Source organism: Haliaeetus leucocephalus, unplaced genomic scaffold (genome assembly GCF_000737465.1).
Source record: "Haliaeetus leucocephalus isolate CR32 unplaced genomic scaffold, Haliaeetus_leucocephalus-4.0 Scaffold110, whole genome shotgun sequence".
NCBI classification, from domain to species: Eukaryota; Metazoa; Chordata; class Aves; order Accipitriformes; family Accipitridae; genus Haliaeetus; species Haliaeetus leucocephalus.
Window position 1 is genome coordinate 2,002,041 of NW_010972546.1, and position 13,842 is coordinate 2,015,882.

At 54.0% G+C, this 13,842-nt stretch overlaps 1 protein-coding gene across 1 annotated transcript; it reads left to right on the plus strand.

Moving 5' to 3' along the window:
* Window positions 1–1,038: 1,038 nt before the first annotated feature.
* Window positions 1,039–13,112, plus strand: CASC3 (cancer susceptibility candidate 3; the record flags this gene model as incomplete). The annotated part of the gene is made up of 12 exons (XM_010585710.1): window positions 1,039–1,093; window positions 1,447–1,484; window positions 3,198–3,356; window positions 3,448–3,599; window positions 4,026–4,202; window positions 4,442–5,136; window positions 6,896–6,960; window positions 7,213–7,327; window positions 7,946–8,044; window positions 8,807–9,021; window positions 10,263–10,385; window positions 11,318–13,112. Coding segments are annotated over 12 exons (1,935 nt in total), but the record flags the coding sequence as incomplete, so codon positions are not given.
* Between the last annotated feature and the right edge of the window lie 730 nt (window positions 13,113–13,842).

Consider the following 13,842-nt stretch of genomic DNA (forward strand, 5'->3'; position numbering starts at 1 on the left):
TTGGGGGGGTTGGGGCTGGAGAGCTGAGGGAGCACTAGGCTGGGGAATTGGGGGAACAGGGCTGGGGCAGGGGTGGGGGGCAGCCCCGCGGGGGAGAGCTGGGCTCTGTGGCCCCCCCAGCCCCAGGCAGGGGCTTCCCCTCCATCCCCCCACGGCGGGGTCCTGTCCCCCGACCTGAACTCCCCATAGCAGGGCGCGGGAGGGTGGGTTTGCTGCCGGGTCAGGCCTCTTCCGCTCTCTTATCAACTCTGAGCAGCCTTCTTGTAAGTGGAGGCGTTAAAAACCTTTTACGTGTGTGTGGGGGTTCATGGTGCTGCTCGCCCCCACCGCTGCAGGGTGATTCTCCTTCTCCAGCTGTTTACGGCAGGGTGCAATTTTGTCCTGTCATGGGTTTATAGTGCTGGTTATTTCAAGTTCCTCCTGGATCGCGGCGTATTTCTGCTCGGTTGTTTTGGTGTTTGGGCTTATCTCGTTAACACATTGGCTGGTTTTATTTTTAATCTGAGGTTGTTTTTACTGCAGAGCTTGATCAGTCTGTTCTTTTACTAGAAGCTTTTCCCAGTCTGAGCTGTTCTGCTTTGTCCGGCATCTTCTCTCAGGCACAGGGTTGTGTTTCTGTCGCTGGAGCCTCTAGCAGATGTCTGTCTGAGTTCGGTCCCGCTCGGCATCTGCTCGTTATTCCTGGGCTCCTGCTTTAAGTAATCCTCTTGTCATTTCCTGAGTTAACTGTCTGGCTCCCTGTTATTGAGGGAGGGGAGCCTGCCTTCTCTGTCCATGTCGCTCTTTTCCCTCCAAAGATCCCCAGCACTTAACACAGTTTGTGCTTTTATTCCTGAGCTGCGTTCCCCCAGTGTGGCTCACTCTAGAAGGATCTTAGAGAAAGGTACGGGGAGCCCTGCATTTGTTTCTTCTTTCTGGGTCACTGAAGCTGAACTTCCAAGGGCAGAGGCGATAGGACGGGGGCCAAACCTTGTCGTAATTGTTCCTGGGATCGTAGGATGCCACAGGGACCCGGCTGCTGACCTTCCCCTCCGCTAACACGCCTTTCTCTCCCTCTCTCCGCAGGAAAGTGAGGATGGCATTGAAGGAGATGGTGAGTAATGAGTCTCTGGTGTTGCAAGTGCTGTTTGTGTGCAAAAAGTAAAAACCAGACAAAACGCCTTTCCCAATAGCCCTGTGGTTGTTGTCATCCCAAATAGTAACTTGTAATAGTAGGCAAACGTGGGATGCAGGGACAGCGAGCCCCAAACTCACCCTTGGTTCCTCCTGTGTTAGCTGGCAGTGGTGTTAGACAGGGATGCTTTGGTGCTGGCCTCTGACTTCCCCTTGGAGGGGCTGTCCAGTGTGTGTTTGCCAGCGGTTGCCCGCGGCATGGCGTGTTACGCTCAGAGAGAAACTGTGTTTCTGCTTCTGCCCTGACACCAAACTCCTTTTTCTCCTCTGCAGCTGTACTCTCAGATTACGAAAGCGCAGAAGACTCGGAGGTAAGAGGAGTCTCTGTCCTGGTGTTTAAAGGGTTCTGCCGAGTGACTGCATCTCACGTAATTTTAGCACAAAACCCAGTTTGTGTCCTTCGTTCTCTTCCACTGACCCCGTCGGCAGCGATTGCCTTTGTCTCAAGGTATCAGCGCGTGTGCTTCACACCAGAGACTCAGAGTGAGCCACGCTGCAGCGTAGCCATCGCTGTTGCAGAGGAAAACGGTCTCTCCCAGTCCGAGCCCCTCGCTGGGCAGTTCCCGCACTTAACAGTCCATGGCGCTGGACCCAGCCCTGGGGAGAAGCCACCTGTGCTGCTGGGGGGGTGGATGTAGGGCCAGTGTGTATGGGGGGAAAAAAATGCCCGGCTCCTCAGACGTTGGATACTGGAAGCAGAATTTACGATGGCTAAGAAGGGTGTGGAAGGAAGCGCAGGATGCTGGTTGCATTCTAATTAGCTGAAATTAAAAAAACTAAGTGCTGGGTTGGAAGCGTCCCAGGCAGCATCACTGTCTTCTGCAGCTGGAGGGGTAACGCACCCCGTGAGTGCTGGCAGCTCTGTGCTGGGTGTGTGCTGAGAAAATCCTGCCTCGTGTGCACTGAGACCCCATGCCCCAGCCTGGGCAGCAGCCTGTGGCTGTAGGTTTCCCTGGATTTTTAGTGCAGAACTGTAAGTTTAACGTCTCCAGGAAGTTCCAGTTTCTAATGATGACACTGAAGGTTTTCTAATGAAAACACTTCTCCTGAGGCAGCTGTTTTGGGGATCTTGAGGGGGGCAAGAGTTGGAGAAAACAGCAGGGCAGATGACGAAATCGAAGCTCGTAGGGGCTGTTAATTTGTGAATTAATCTCTGCCACTAGTGAGGAAGGAGCGCAGTGGGCTGTAGAGGCAGCACGTGAAGGGTAAGGGGCAGTTCCCCGTGTTCACCGTGCAGCAGCTCTTCAAGCCTGGAAACCTGTGCGGAGGCTCCCTGGAGGCTCGGCGTGCATAGAAGCAGAGCAGCGCTGGTGCACGCTGGGCTGTTGGAGCAGCGGGGGTATTGCATCACTGACATGCCAGGATGACTCTGTTCCTGTGCCTAAAAATAATGCCACGTCTGGGTTTCCCCAACGTAAACAAAAGGAGCAGTTGATGTGCAAATACGCTGTGTTGAAAGAGAAAAATAGAGCAGTCTTTTTGTTAATCACGCAGAGCTATTTTTAGTGTCAGTTCCAGCCTAAGCAAGGCTTGCAGGCTCCTGGAGGGTGAAACGAGGTCACGCTCCTGCGAGCAGAGTGCTCCGAGTGAGTCAGCTGAGTAACTCCAGGGAATTTGGAAACACGGCCCTGGTTGGATCCGGGCCCTCGGTGTGGGAAGGAAGGGACCGTCTGAGGGCCCTTGTTCACTGGTCTCCCTGGCTTGCAGAGGCCCTTCGCTTTCAGAGCGGTGAGAGGCTGTGGTTTTGTGGCAGAGATGGTCCCGGCTCTGTTCGGGAAAGCCTGACTGTTGGATCTGATGTTGCTGGTGGGAGTTGGTGGGGAGAGGTGTTGGGTTTAGTCTTTGCTTTTTCTGTAAAAATACAGGGATAGGAAGAATCTCGAGAGCTAATCCTCTGCTTTGGAAGAGTCAGGTCTCTAACAACTGGAACAGGGATCTAACTCCGAATCTGGGGACTTGTGTGGGGAAATTCCTGGGGGACCTGCTGCTAAAGGTGTGCGTTTGAGTAACTGGGGCTCTTTCAGGCAGAGGAAGAGGATTACAGTGAGGAAGAAAGTGCCAAAGTGGAACTGAAGCAGGACAGTAATGATTCCTGTGAGTCAGCAGCAAAAGCAGAGAAAGGGGATGAGAAACCTGACTCCAAAGGTGCTGTAACTGGTGAGAGGCAAAGCGGGGATGGGCAGGTAGGTGTTAAACGTGTTCTCTGGGCCATGGGGTGCTTCTCCATGCAGCAGAGGGACTGCTGCAGTGGTAAGAGCTGTCTGATTTTGACAGGAGAGCACTGAACCTGTTGAGAATAAAGTTGGAAAAAAAGTTCCCAAGCACCTGGATGATGATGAGGATCGGAAGAACCCAGCTTACATCCCGCGCAAAGGGCTCTTCTTTGAGCATGACCTCCGAGGGCAGACGCAGGAGGAAGAGGTCAGGTATGTGAGCATCCCCCACGTGTCTGCCTTTCTCTGGGAGGGTGAGGCCAACTCCCAGGCCAGTGTTTGGCACCACAGCTCCTTTGGCGTGAGGTGCTGGGAAGGTCTGTGCTTTGGTTGCCTGCTTGCAGTGTCCTGCCAGGACATTTTAGCTCTTTGTTTTGAAGGAGAGACTGAGTGTGGTGCAAAAAAAACCACAAGGAAAGCCTCTTGCCAAGGACCAGTGACCCTTCTTGCTGCTTTTCAGAAATAGCAGTGGGTAGAGCAGCAGCTGTTGGGCAGGAAGAGTGGGAGGAAGAAGAGACGCTGTCTCCTGTGCATGCCCTGCCCTAGAAATGCTCGAGCTTTGCGTGGGGGGCTGGTTGAAGCTGCCACGTCCCTTGGCTTTGCAACATCTTCTTGGTCCTCCCTGTGTAACTGTTCCAGGCCAAAGGGTCGTCAGCGGAAGCTATGGAAGGACGAGGGCCGCTGGGAGCACGACAAATTTCGGGAGGACGAGCAGGCCCCCAAGACCAGGCAGGAGCTGATAGCGCTTTATGGCTATGACATCAGGTCGGCTCACAACCCCGATGACATCAAGCCGAGGAGGATGCGCAAACCAAGGTGAGCAGCAAAGTCAAACCAGAGGCTGGCTCATCCCAGAGGGAGACCTCGGCCCTTGTGCCAGGCGCTTCAAACAACAGGTCTGAAGCCCCAAAGGGGGAAAGCACTGTTGTTGGCTTCAGCCCCGGCGTGGGACCTTGGTCCTAGGAGTTACGGATGCTGCATCCCGCAGAGGGGTTCTCTGGCACCTCTCACCCATCGATTTATTCCCAGTCCTTTGTACGATTTTTCTCCCTCAGATTTGGGAGTCCTCCTCAACGAGACCCAAACTGGTCCAACGAGAGGCCAAATAAGCCCCCAAGGCACCAAGTTGCAGACAGTGCTTCAGCTCCCCCGCGAACCTTCACCAGCAGGAGCTCTGCAGGTACAGGGAGGATGCCCCCACCCAGAAACTACCCAAGGATGGGGGGCTACAAAGAGACCCGTCTGAGCTACCGAGCTTCAGAAGCAAGCATCCAGCATCTGTCTCGAAACGGTGAGCAAGCAAAACAGGACAGCAACTATAGAGCAAAGCGTGCAGAGCAAACTCCACCAAGAGACAAGTCACCAGAGATGGAAGCAGCACATGTCCATGGCAGCCCTGTGAAGGAGGAGATTGCTTTGGAAAATCAAGCCACAGCTGCTGATGCTGCACAGCCACCACCAGACAGACCAATTGAAAAGAAGTCTTATTCCCGGGCAAGAAGGACCAGAATCAAGGCTGGCGATGCGGGGAAGCTGGCAGATGAAGTGCCCACTTCGGAAGGGTTGACTCCTGTGCCTCCAAAACCTGTGCAAGCTGAGACGTCCCCCCCACCACCCAAGAACAGTAACTGGGAGTCGCCGGTAGAATCCAACTTGGATGGACTTGAGCAAGAGATGACCCAAATGAATCTCACTGAGCAGAACTGGACTCCGGGGCAGTCGCAGTTCATACAGCCCCGGGAGCTGAGGGGTAAGTGGGTGCAGCCTGTTGGTTTTCCACTGCAGCCCCCAGCCAAATGTAATTCTGCATTCATGTAGTCAGTCAGAGCTGAACTGTCTCTGCCTTAGTCCAGTCTCAGGGTAGGTACGTGGTGGTGATGCATGCTGCTGAGAAAGTGCAGTGGAGATGGTTAGAGAGGACAAAACAGAAGAGAATAAAAGGGAAATTTAACATTCTGGTGTAGGTTAATTGAATTAGGGCTGGGAAGGATATAAGAGTAGATCCTTTCCCTCTCTCTGCCCTGTTTTGTGTTGAGGACGGGGAAGCTTCAGTGAAGCTGAAAGCCTGTATGTGGAACAGGCAACAGGGACTTTGTGCGGTGTGAATCACACCCTGGCTGCTGCGGCAGGAGTTAGGGAGATAAGGAGTGTTGTGCTCAGTTGGCAGGTAAGGGTAATGAATTACCGGGCTCCTGTAACGTCCTGCTAGGAGGGAACGTTCCTCTGTTTATCAGTTTATTTCCTAGCATTGAGATTTGGTTGCCACTAGCTAAGGCCTGACGGGGGTTGGCAAACTCATTTGTGCCTGCTAGGAGGAAGCTGCTCTGTTCGCAGCAGCAGGTAGGTGGGCTGAGGGAGGGATATGTGGCAGAGTCACCCCCGTGCGAGCTAAGGACTGAGTTCTAGTTGAGCATCCATGCGAGAGGTCATTCAGGTATAATTATCTCTTTGCAAAATTAGGGTCTTTTGTGGGGAGTGTTAAGAGTTCTTCCTGAGGGAAATAAAACTGGAGCAAGGAGAAGAAAGCAACTCGCTGCTTTCATAAGCATCTCTTGAGGTTTAGGTCATGAAACCATAAGTTGTCTTGTACTGATGTGACTGGGAAAATCTTTGTGTGAACAGACCCTTGGTCTCAACTGTGGATGTGAGTAGATAGGCTTTAAAGAAGCCAATAGAATGAGAGTTCAAAAGTGCTGTGATTTGCAGCTGAGATTATGTACTTTTTTAATGCTTAAAAATAAAGCACCTTAACAAATTTACTGTGAGACAGCTCTAGACTGCAGATAGGAGACCACTTTCTGTCTGTAAGAAGGACATATTACTCTACTGTCCCTTTTTTTCTTCCTAGCAGAGAAGGTAGGAGTTAATTCTGGGAGGCATTTGGCTAGGTGAGCCAGCCATCAGGTCATTCTGCATGTACAGCAGGTATGCCTGCGCGTATATTTGCAATATCAGCGATCCATGGGCGCTTTCAGTGTTTGTTTTGTCCACTTCAGGTCCCCTGGAATCGCCTGTGATCAGTTTGGCACTGTGGTTTTAAATGCGTGCCCTAACTTTGTTGTTTGAATTGAAAGGAGCCCATGATAAAAGTGGTTACGCCCTGTAGAGGGTTTAAACTGCAGCTTACCCAGTCCCACATGGATCCTTGTTTCTACTCTGAAGAGGTCCTTGTCTCAGTGGGAACAGAGCTTAGATCAGGACCTGGATTTCAAGCTGAGGATTTTTTTTTTTAGCAAGATTTAAAAGATGTTGAGCAGCGTGGATGATTATACAGCAGCACAACAGCTTCTAATTTGTACCAAAATATTTAAAATTGTAACTTAAGAAATGAAGTTGTTAGGAGGTTTCTCGCCATGAAAGCAAGAGCTGTGCCTGTTTGTAGTACAATAACGTCCCCAGGCTGTCATACAGCCAGGGACAGGCGTCTCCTGGCAGCACCCTCAGCGGGTGAGGTGGCTCTTAACTGGGAACAAATGCGAACCATAATAACCAGTTTGTTTCTTCCTCAGGTATTCCTAACCATATGCACGTGGGAACTGGGCCACCACCTCAGTTTAACAGAATGGAGGAAATGGTAAAGCATGTTGCGTGGAGTGTGACTCTTGCTTTTAGAAGCGTGGAAGCCAAGCATTTACTTGTTTCTGGGTTGTAGTAATTAGAGGCTGCCTGTGACACCTCAGCCTTTCTCTTTTGTGGGTGTTCATAGCTTTTACTGTGTGACCCAGATAGAGGTTTGCAGGGGCTGGTGGGGGAGTGGGTCGGTGCTCCCACACTGGAGGGAGGGCTCCTGCCCCTCGTGCTGACCCTCGCCTTTGGACTCTTTCAGGCAGTGCAGGGGGGTCGCGTGAAACGCTACTCATCGCAGCGGCAGAGGCCGCCGGTGCCGGAGCCTGCCCCCCCCATGCACATCAGCATCATGGAAGGGCACTACTATGACCCACGTGAGTGTTTCCCTCCTGCTCTTGAGGCTCCCTGTGTGCTCAGACCTGGGCAGCTGGAGCAGGAGTCCCTCCACTCCTGTTAGGGTTGGGCAGATCGGGGGCTTCATCTTCCCTTTCCTTTGTAAATAGCATCATGGCATTGTCTCGTATGGTAACTAACAGGCTGTTCTGAGCCTTCCTGGTCGGTGTTTAAACCCACTGAAATAAAATCAGTGTTACTGCCACCCCTCCCTGTGCAAGGGCTCTCTAGGACACTGCTTCTCTTCATGAGAACTAGGATTTAAAATTAACTTGAAATCAGAACAATGTCTTTGACATTTAAGAGCAGGGAGAATTACAGAATGAGACTGAGGATGGATTAAGAATTTACTCCAGCATTTAAAGTGTTGGAGAAGAAATTCCCTGAGTATTCTCCTGCTTTTTAAAGGGAGTAGGAGGCTTTTCTGTTGGGAGTATGTAGCATCTGTGAGCCTGGTAGACTGTGTGTGCCGATGGGAATGTAGCTTGCAGCACTGCGTTCAAGTCTTGTAACCATAGCTGGCTGGGGTGTGCGTGTGATTTGCTGCAGTAGCATAAAATTCAGTGGAGCTTCTCCTTACCAACCGTTGTGTGTTGCAGTACAATTCCAGGGACCAATCTACACCCACAGTGAGAACCCGGCCCCGCTGCCGCCCCAAGGGATGATTGTGCAGCCAGAAATGCACCTCCCTCATCCAGGTGAGGAACCAGCTCCTCAGTGGGGCACGGGGGCAGCTGATACTGACGTTGTGGTTGTGCCCTGAGGCAGCTCAGCCTGTGCTAGGGAGCAGATTACTCTGGTTTCACATGGCCTCTGTCACTGGGTGAATCCATTTTCCCTATTTCTACAACATGGAAGAGGCCTGCTTCCCTCATCCAGTGGCACTGAATCAATATAAATTTTAAGGAAAGAAAAATAGGCATTTCTGGCCCTTGCAGCCAGTGCAGGACTGAGGTGATCTGAATGTTTTGGCAGCCTTTAGCTGGATGTCTGCAGGTTCTGTGCAGACCCTCCTGGCTGAGTCACTTCCCCTTCAGTGGGGCGTTTGGCTTTGCCAGTTGTTCTAGGCTGGTTCTTCAGTCGCTGCTGCTTGTAGGTCAGAAAAGCAGAAATGAGAGCTGTTGAATTGACATGTTCTCTGTCTTGCCCACAAAAACTGTTTCCTGAAGTGGGTGTGCTGACGGGAGCAGTGTCCGGTTCCAGTGAATCGGGACCTCGGCATCAGGGAGGGGGCTGAGCTCCGCTGTGCTGAGAAGCGCTTCCCTTTTTCCCTCCCCAGCACAGGAGCTGAGGTCTTGTGGCTGCAGGAAAGGCCTTTGAGCAAAGTGCTTCTCCTTCCTGCTGCGGCAGGGAAGGCGCAGCCGTGCTGACCTGCTGGCATTGTAGCTGCCCTGGCCCTCCATGGGACATGCTGGCTTTACACGCAACATCATGTTCAGTTTATTTTTGTCTCTTCCCAGGTTTACATCCCCACCAGACGCCAGCCCCCATGGCAAACCCTGGGCTGTACCCTCCGCCAGTCTCCATGCCCCCAGGCCAGCCCCCACCACAGCAGCTGCTCGCACCGACTTACTTCTCCCCTCCTGGAGTCATGAATTTTGGGAATCCTGGCTACCCTTACCCCCCAGGAGCACTACCCCCTCCGCCCCCTCCTCACCTCTATTCCAACACACAGGTAAGCCAGCTGCACGTCTCCTTCCTGAGCAGGAGCTTTTGAGAGCAGATGGGATCCTGTGGAGTGGGGGTATATTCTCTGAGGCTTCCTGGGAGAGGATGTGGAGCAGCTGGGCTGCTCCGTGGTGGGAGGTTGTTTACTGTCATCCCTCTCTCTGCTTGGGGCGGGTAACTGGAAGGGGCTGCTCCCATGCCTGCTGTGCAGCTACCCTGGATTCAGTCAAGGTCTAGTGGATGAAATGCCTGTATTGGTGGATCTCAGAATCGAGGTCTTCCCCTTCAGAAGAGGGAAACAGCCCACCGGGAGCCTGCAAATCGTTACATCCCCTCCAGGTCCATGCTAAGCCAAGGACACCTTGAAAATCGTTTTGGAAGTCCTTTCTGTTTGAGATGGAGGCAGGAGGCTGGAAACTGGCTAGTGCTGTTCTTTGGTACCGGCCAGGAAAGCCCACGGTGTGACCAGCATGGGGCTGGGTTTTTTGTTTTTTCGGGGGGGACGGCTTGGCGCCCGACCTCTGTATCTGCAGTAGCTGCTGGGCAGCGAGGAGGCAGATCTCTGTGGGCATCGTGATGACGAACCTGCCGCTCCCCGTGGCCGCCGTGTGAGCGGCACACGGCTGACACGCAGTGGCAGGCGAGAGATGTGCATGCTCCCCGAGCCCTGCAACCTCTCTGACCTTCTCTGCTGCCCTGGGCTGATCCCAGCTGCCCTGGCAGGGAATCACCCTGCTTTTGGGGCAGATCCCGAGCCTCCAGGCAGCTGGAGGGGATCTTGGTGTGAAGGGGAACTGTTACCTGCCTTGTCTGTGCAGAAAAGCAGTAGCTGCTGCTTTTGCAAAGCACAGACATTGTATGGCAGTTGAGAAACTCTGTGGGGTGAAGGAAGCCCATCTGCCGCAAACTTCAATCCGGTGTGGCTGTGGGTTGCTGCAGCCTGTACCTGCCCACCCTGCTGAGAGCAGGGAGACCCTGGTAAGGGGCAGCAGCAGGCAAGGGTCCTCCGGGAGCTGTAAGTGCTGCTGTTCTTTGTAGCCTTGGGGAGCACAGCACAAATCAACCCCCATCCCCCTGTGGCTACTCACCTTCGGTGCTAGGTGGTAGCATCTTTTCACAGCTCAGGTGTGTGCCGTAAAGGCTGTCTGAGGCACGTGGTGCTCTCGCAGGGGATGCAGCTTTCTGTGTCCCCCCCCCCCCAACCCTGCTGCAAAGAGCACTGACCCTTCTGCTCTCTGGGGAATGCAGGCCCAGTCCCAAGTGTACGGAGGGGTTACATACTACAACACTGTCCAGCAGCAAGTGCAGCCCAAGCCTTCTCCACCTCGAAGGACATCCCAGCCTGTGACTATCAAGCCACCACCTCCTGAGGTACTGTCTCCTTGGGATGAGTCTGCATGTGTGTGATGTGGTACCGTTGGGGTGTGCGTGATGCTGCAGTCTCCCTCTCCCATCCAAAAACCCACGTTGTTCCAAGGAAATCTTAAACTGTCTCATCTTTGACATGTCCCAAACCTCAGCTTCTCATTGCAGGTGGTAAGCAGGGCTCCAGTTAATTTGAGTTTCTAAATACTTTAAAACTAAACCCACGTAAAAAGTAAGTCTGAAGTTGACCCTTGGTTTTGTTTTGTTTTTTTTTTTTAATTTGCTCAGGGTAGAAAACAGAACACTTCAGAGAGAGAAAAATCAAGTTCTAAGCTAGGAGGTAGTGACTTGTCTGGAAAAATAAATGTCAAGACCTTAGTAGATAATTCAGGCAGCGGACTTAAAGGCTTCCGGAGATGAGAGCCGTTTCTCTGTGCTGGGAACAGTTTCCTTGCTCCAGTGCCGTGAGCTGTGTGTGTGTGTGCATGCCAGAGTGCCACATGTGTGTTTGGTTTCCTTTTTAATACCTTGCTTAGCGTACGGGAGCTGAGTGAGCCTGAATTGTGGCAAGCCCAGACCCGGGCAGGCATGTGCTGGTTGTTTCCCCGTACGCAGGGAGACAGCGCGCGGCATGGTAGAGGGCTGGGAAACATGCAGTGTTTGTAAATCCACTGCAAGGTTGTCTGATCGAGGTGCCCTTTGAAAAGCCTCGCGATGGAAAAATGTTTAACCGCGAGGAGAGCTTGGCTGAAGGGAGCTGGTTGTGCCCGGAGTGGGCACGGAGGAAGCCGGAGGCGTGGGCGGGCGGTGGTTGTGTTTTGGCACCCAGGCGTGGAGAGTGTTTCTCACAGGACCCTGGCGATAGCGCTGTTAACTGCTGTGTGGTGTTTGTGGTGGAGCAGCCTAAGCCTATGCTTCTCTTTCCTCTTCCCCACCAGGACAGCAAAGGTGAAAAATCAAAGGAGAGGAGCAACACGTAGGGATGCAGCCGTGGGAGTCCCAACACCAGACTCGGCACCTTGGCAAGGAGGAAGCTCCTTCTCGGGAAAGGCTCCTTCCCTGTGCGTAGGTGAGGCAGCCGGATGAAATCAGCTGCACCGTCTTGTGCTCAGGGCCAGGCACCTTCCCTCTCTGGTTTTACCGGTGCCCTCCCGAAAACCGTCTCGCCGCTGCTGATCTGCCCTCCTTCCCCCTCCCTCACTGGGGCACAGGGGTCACTGAAGAATCAACCCCCAGAGTCGGTCCTTGGCCACAAGTTCTCGCAACTTCACTCTTTTACTAAACATCTGCCCTTTTCCCTCTCTAGGATGTTAAACTCGACTGGCTTGATTGTGGTCTCTGTTTTTATTTAAGAAGTGAACCAGCTCCCTCAGTAAAGCTGATTTGTTTCTTTTGGGTATTTCGAATTTGTCTGGCTAACTGGAACGTAACATCCCCCGCCCCTTGTGGAGACAGCTGATAGGTTAATTCTTTGTTTCAACTCTCTTTTTAAATTAGCAAGTTTATTTCTGCCATTGTTTAAGCATAGGAAGGGCAGCTGAGCGATAGGAGTCTGTCAGGAACGCGCTGGCTGTGCAGTCACCACTTAATTTAGAAGCTCCTCCCGTTTCTTTTTCCGAACAAGCCCCGTTGGTAACTTGTGTCGTTGGCGGTTTCTGTCCGTGTGTGTGCAAGCTCTCAACTCGCATCAGATGGGAATCCGTATGCACGAGCATGGGGCGACCCCCTTCCCTGCTGCCACAAGCTCACCTTGCAGAGCAGGGGGAGATTTCCACCCTCCTCCTGCACCTCTGCCAAATCAGTGGCAGAGAGGGAGGTTTATGGGCGTCCAGGCACCTCGACGCTGCCAGAACAGCCCTGCCAGCAGACAAACCAGCTAGACAAGGCAAGCAGAGGAGTGATTTGCTCCTAGCACTTGGGTGTTGCTGCTGTGGAAGTGGAAGGGGGTGTTGTAACCCGCCTCAATGCATCCAGCCCAGGCTTCCATCCCCAGGAAGGAAGCGCCTCAGCCCCGCGCCTGCCACCACGTAAACCAGCATTCCCCCGGGGACCTCAGCAGCCTTGTTTCCCCCGTTAGGATTCCAAGGCCGATCTGCTGGGGTGACCAGCAACGCAGCACCAAGCGTGCCAAGCCGGGCTCGGCTGGCTCTCCCGTGCCGCAGCGCTGCACCGCCTCTCTGCAGCATGCATCCCGCCGGCACCGTGGCAGGCGGAGCGGCTCCGGCTCCCAGTCACGCTCGGGCTTGGCCGTGTCCTTGCAGCCGTTTGCAAATTGCATTAGGAAACTTGGCAAGGCAGGCTGCCGATTCCTGCCGCTCTCCCCGAGCACGTGCTGGGGCAGCATGGGGAGGTGCCAGCTGCTGGCGCAGGCCGCTCGGTGAGAGGGGGAACGTCGCTGCTCCAAGCAAGCGGTGTCTTGGCCTCCGAGTCCCCATCTGCAGCGAGGGAGGGGTGCCCAGCGGCCCACCTGCCTGCTCCCTGGTCGAGGTCGTCTCATGCATGCCCGGCTCTCCAGCAGAAATCCCTTCTTTGTTTGTTGTTTGTAACTCGATGACCTTTTGTACCTAATTTCAGATGTCAAAGCGACATTTTAAAAGCAGAAATCCCTTACGTTTTACATGTAACTGTTTCTCTGCCTTAAGGCTGAAATGTATTGTTAACATATCGGTCGCATGACTGAAGTCCTGGACCTTACAACACTGTGATGGGTTTTTGGTTTTGTTTATTTGGATTCCTGTCCCTTAGGAGTGCACATTTGTAACCAGCATTGTATTGGCACGCAGATGAGAATACATTTTAGAAAGTAGCCAGCTCTCTTGTCTCTCCTTCCTCGCGCTGAGACCTGCAGGGGCAGCGGGCACAGGCACTCTCCTGGGGAGGACCGGAGGCCACGTGCCGGGAGCTGCTCTCCCCTTTCCAGGAGCTCCCAGTGGGACTGGAAGAGCGGCTTCTCTGCAGCCGGCGCCAGCTGCCCTCGCCCCCGCGCCGGCGTCCCCGGGGAGCAGCTGCAGCCTGTCCCCAAGTCCAGCTCTGCCCCGGCAGCGGGGCTCGGTGCAGAAGCGAACCCCCTCCTCTCCTCTCCCTGCAGCCTCGCTCGCTCGCAGAGGAAGGAACAACTGGTGTGTAGGTGGTGTGGGAGCTGCCGCCTGCGCGCTTCTGTGCCACGCTGCCTCCCTCCGCCTCAGCACCGCCACCACAGCCTCCCTTTGGCCCACGGCCCGGCTTCCCACGGCAAAGGGGAGGGTGGGTGGCACGTACCCCGCTCCTGCACCCTCCCGGTATGCCCCGATCACAGGGGTATCGAGGGAGCTCCCCAGCGGCGTCTGCCCTCCTGCAGTCAGCCTTGGGCTGGGCAGGGGGGACACAGGGAGGGGGAAGGATGCAGGCAGCGTCTGCCAACGCCGCAGTGGAGGGTGGCTTGGGAGGGCAGGGGACCTCAACACCCCCCCCCCCCCCCCTTCCC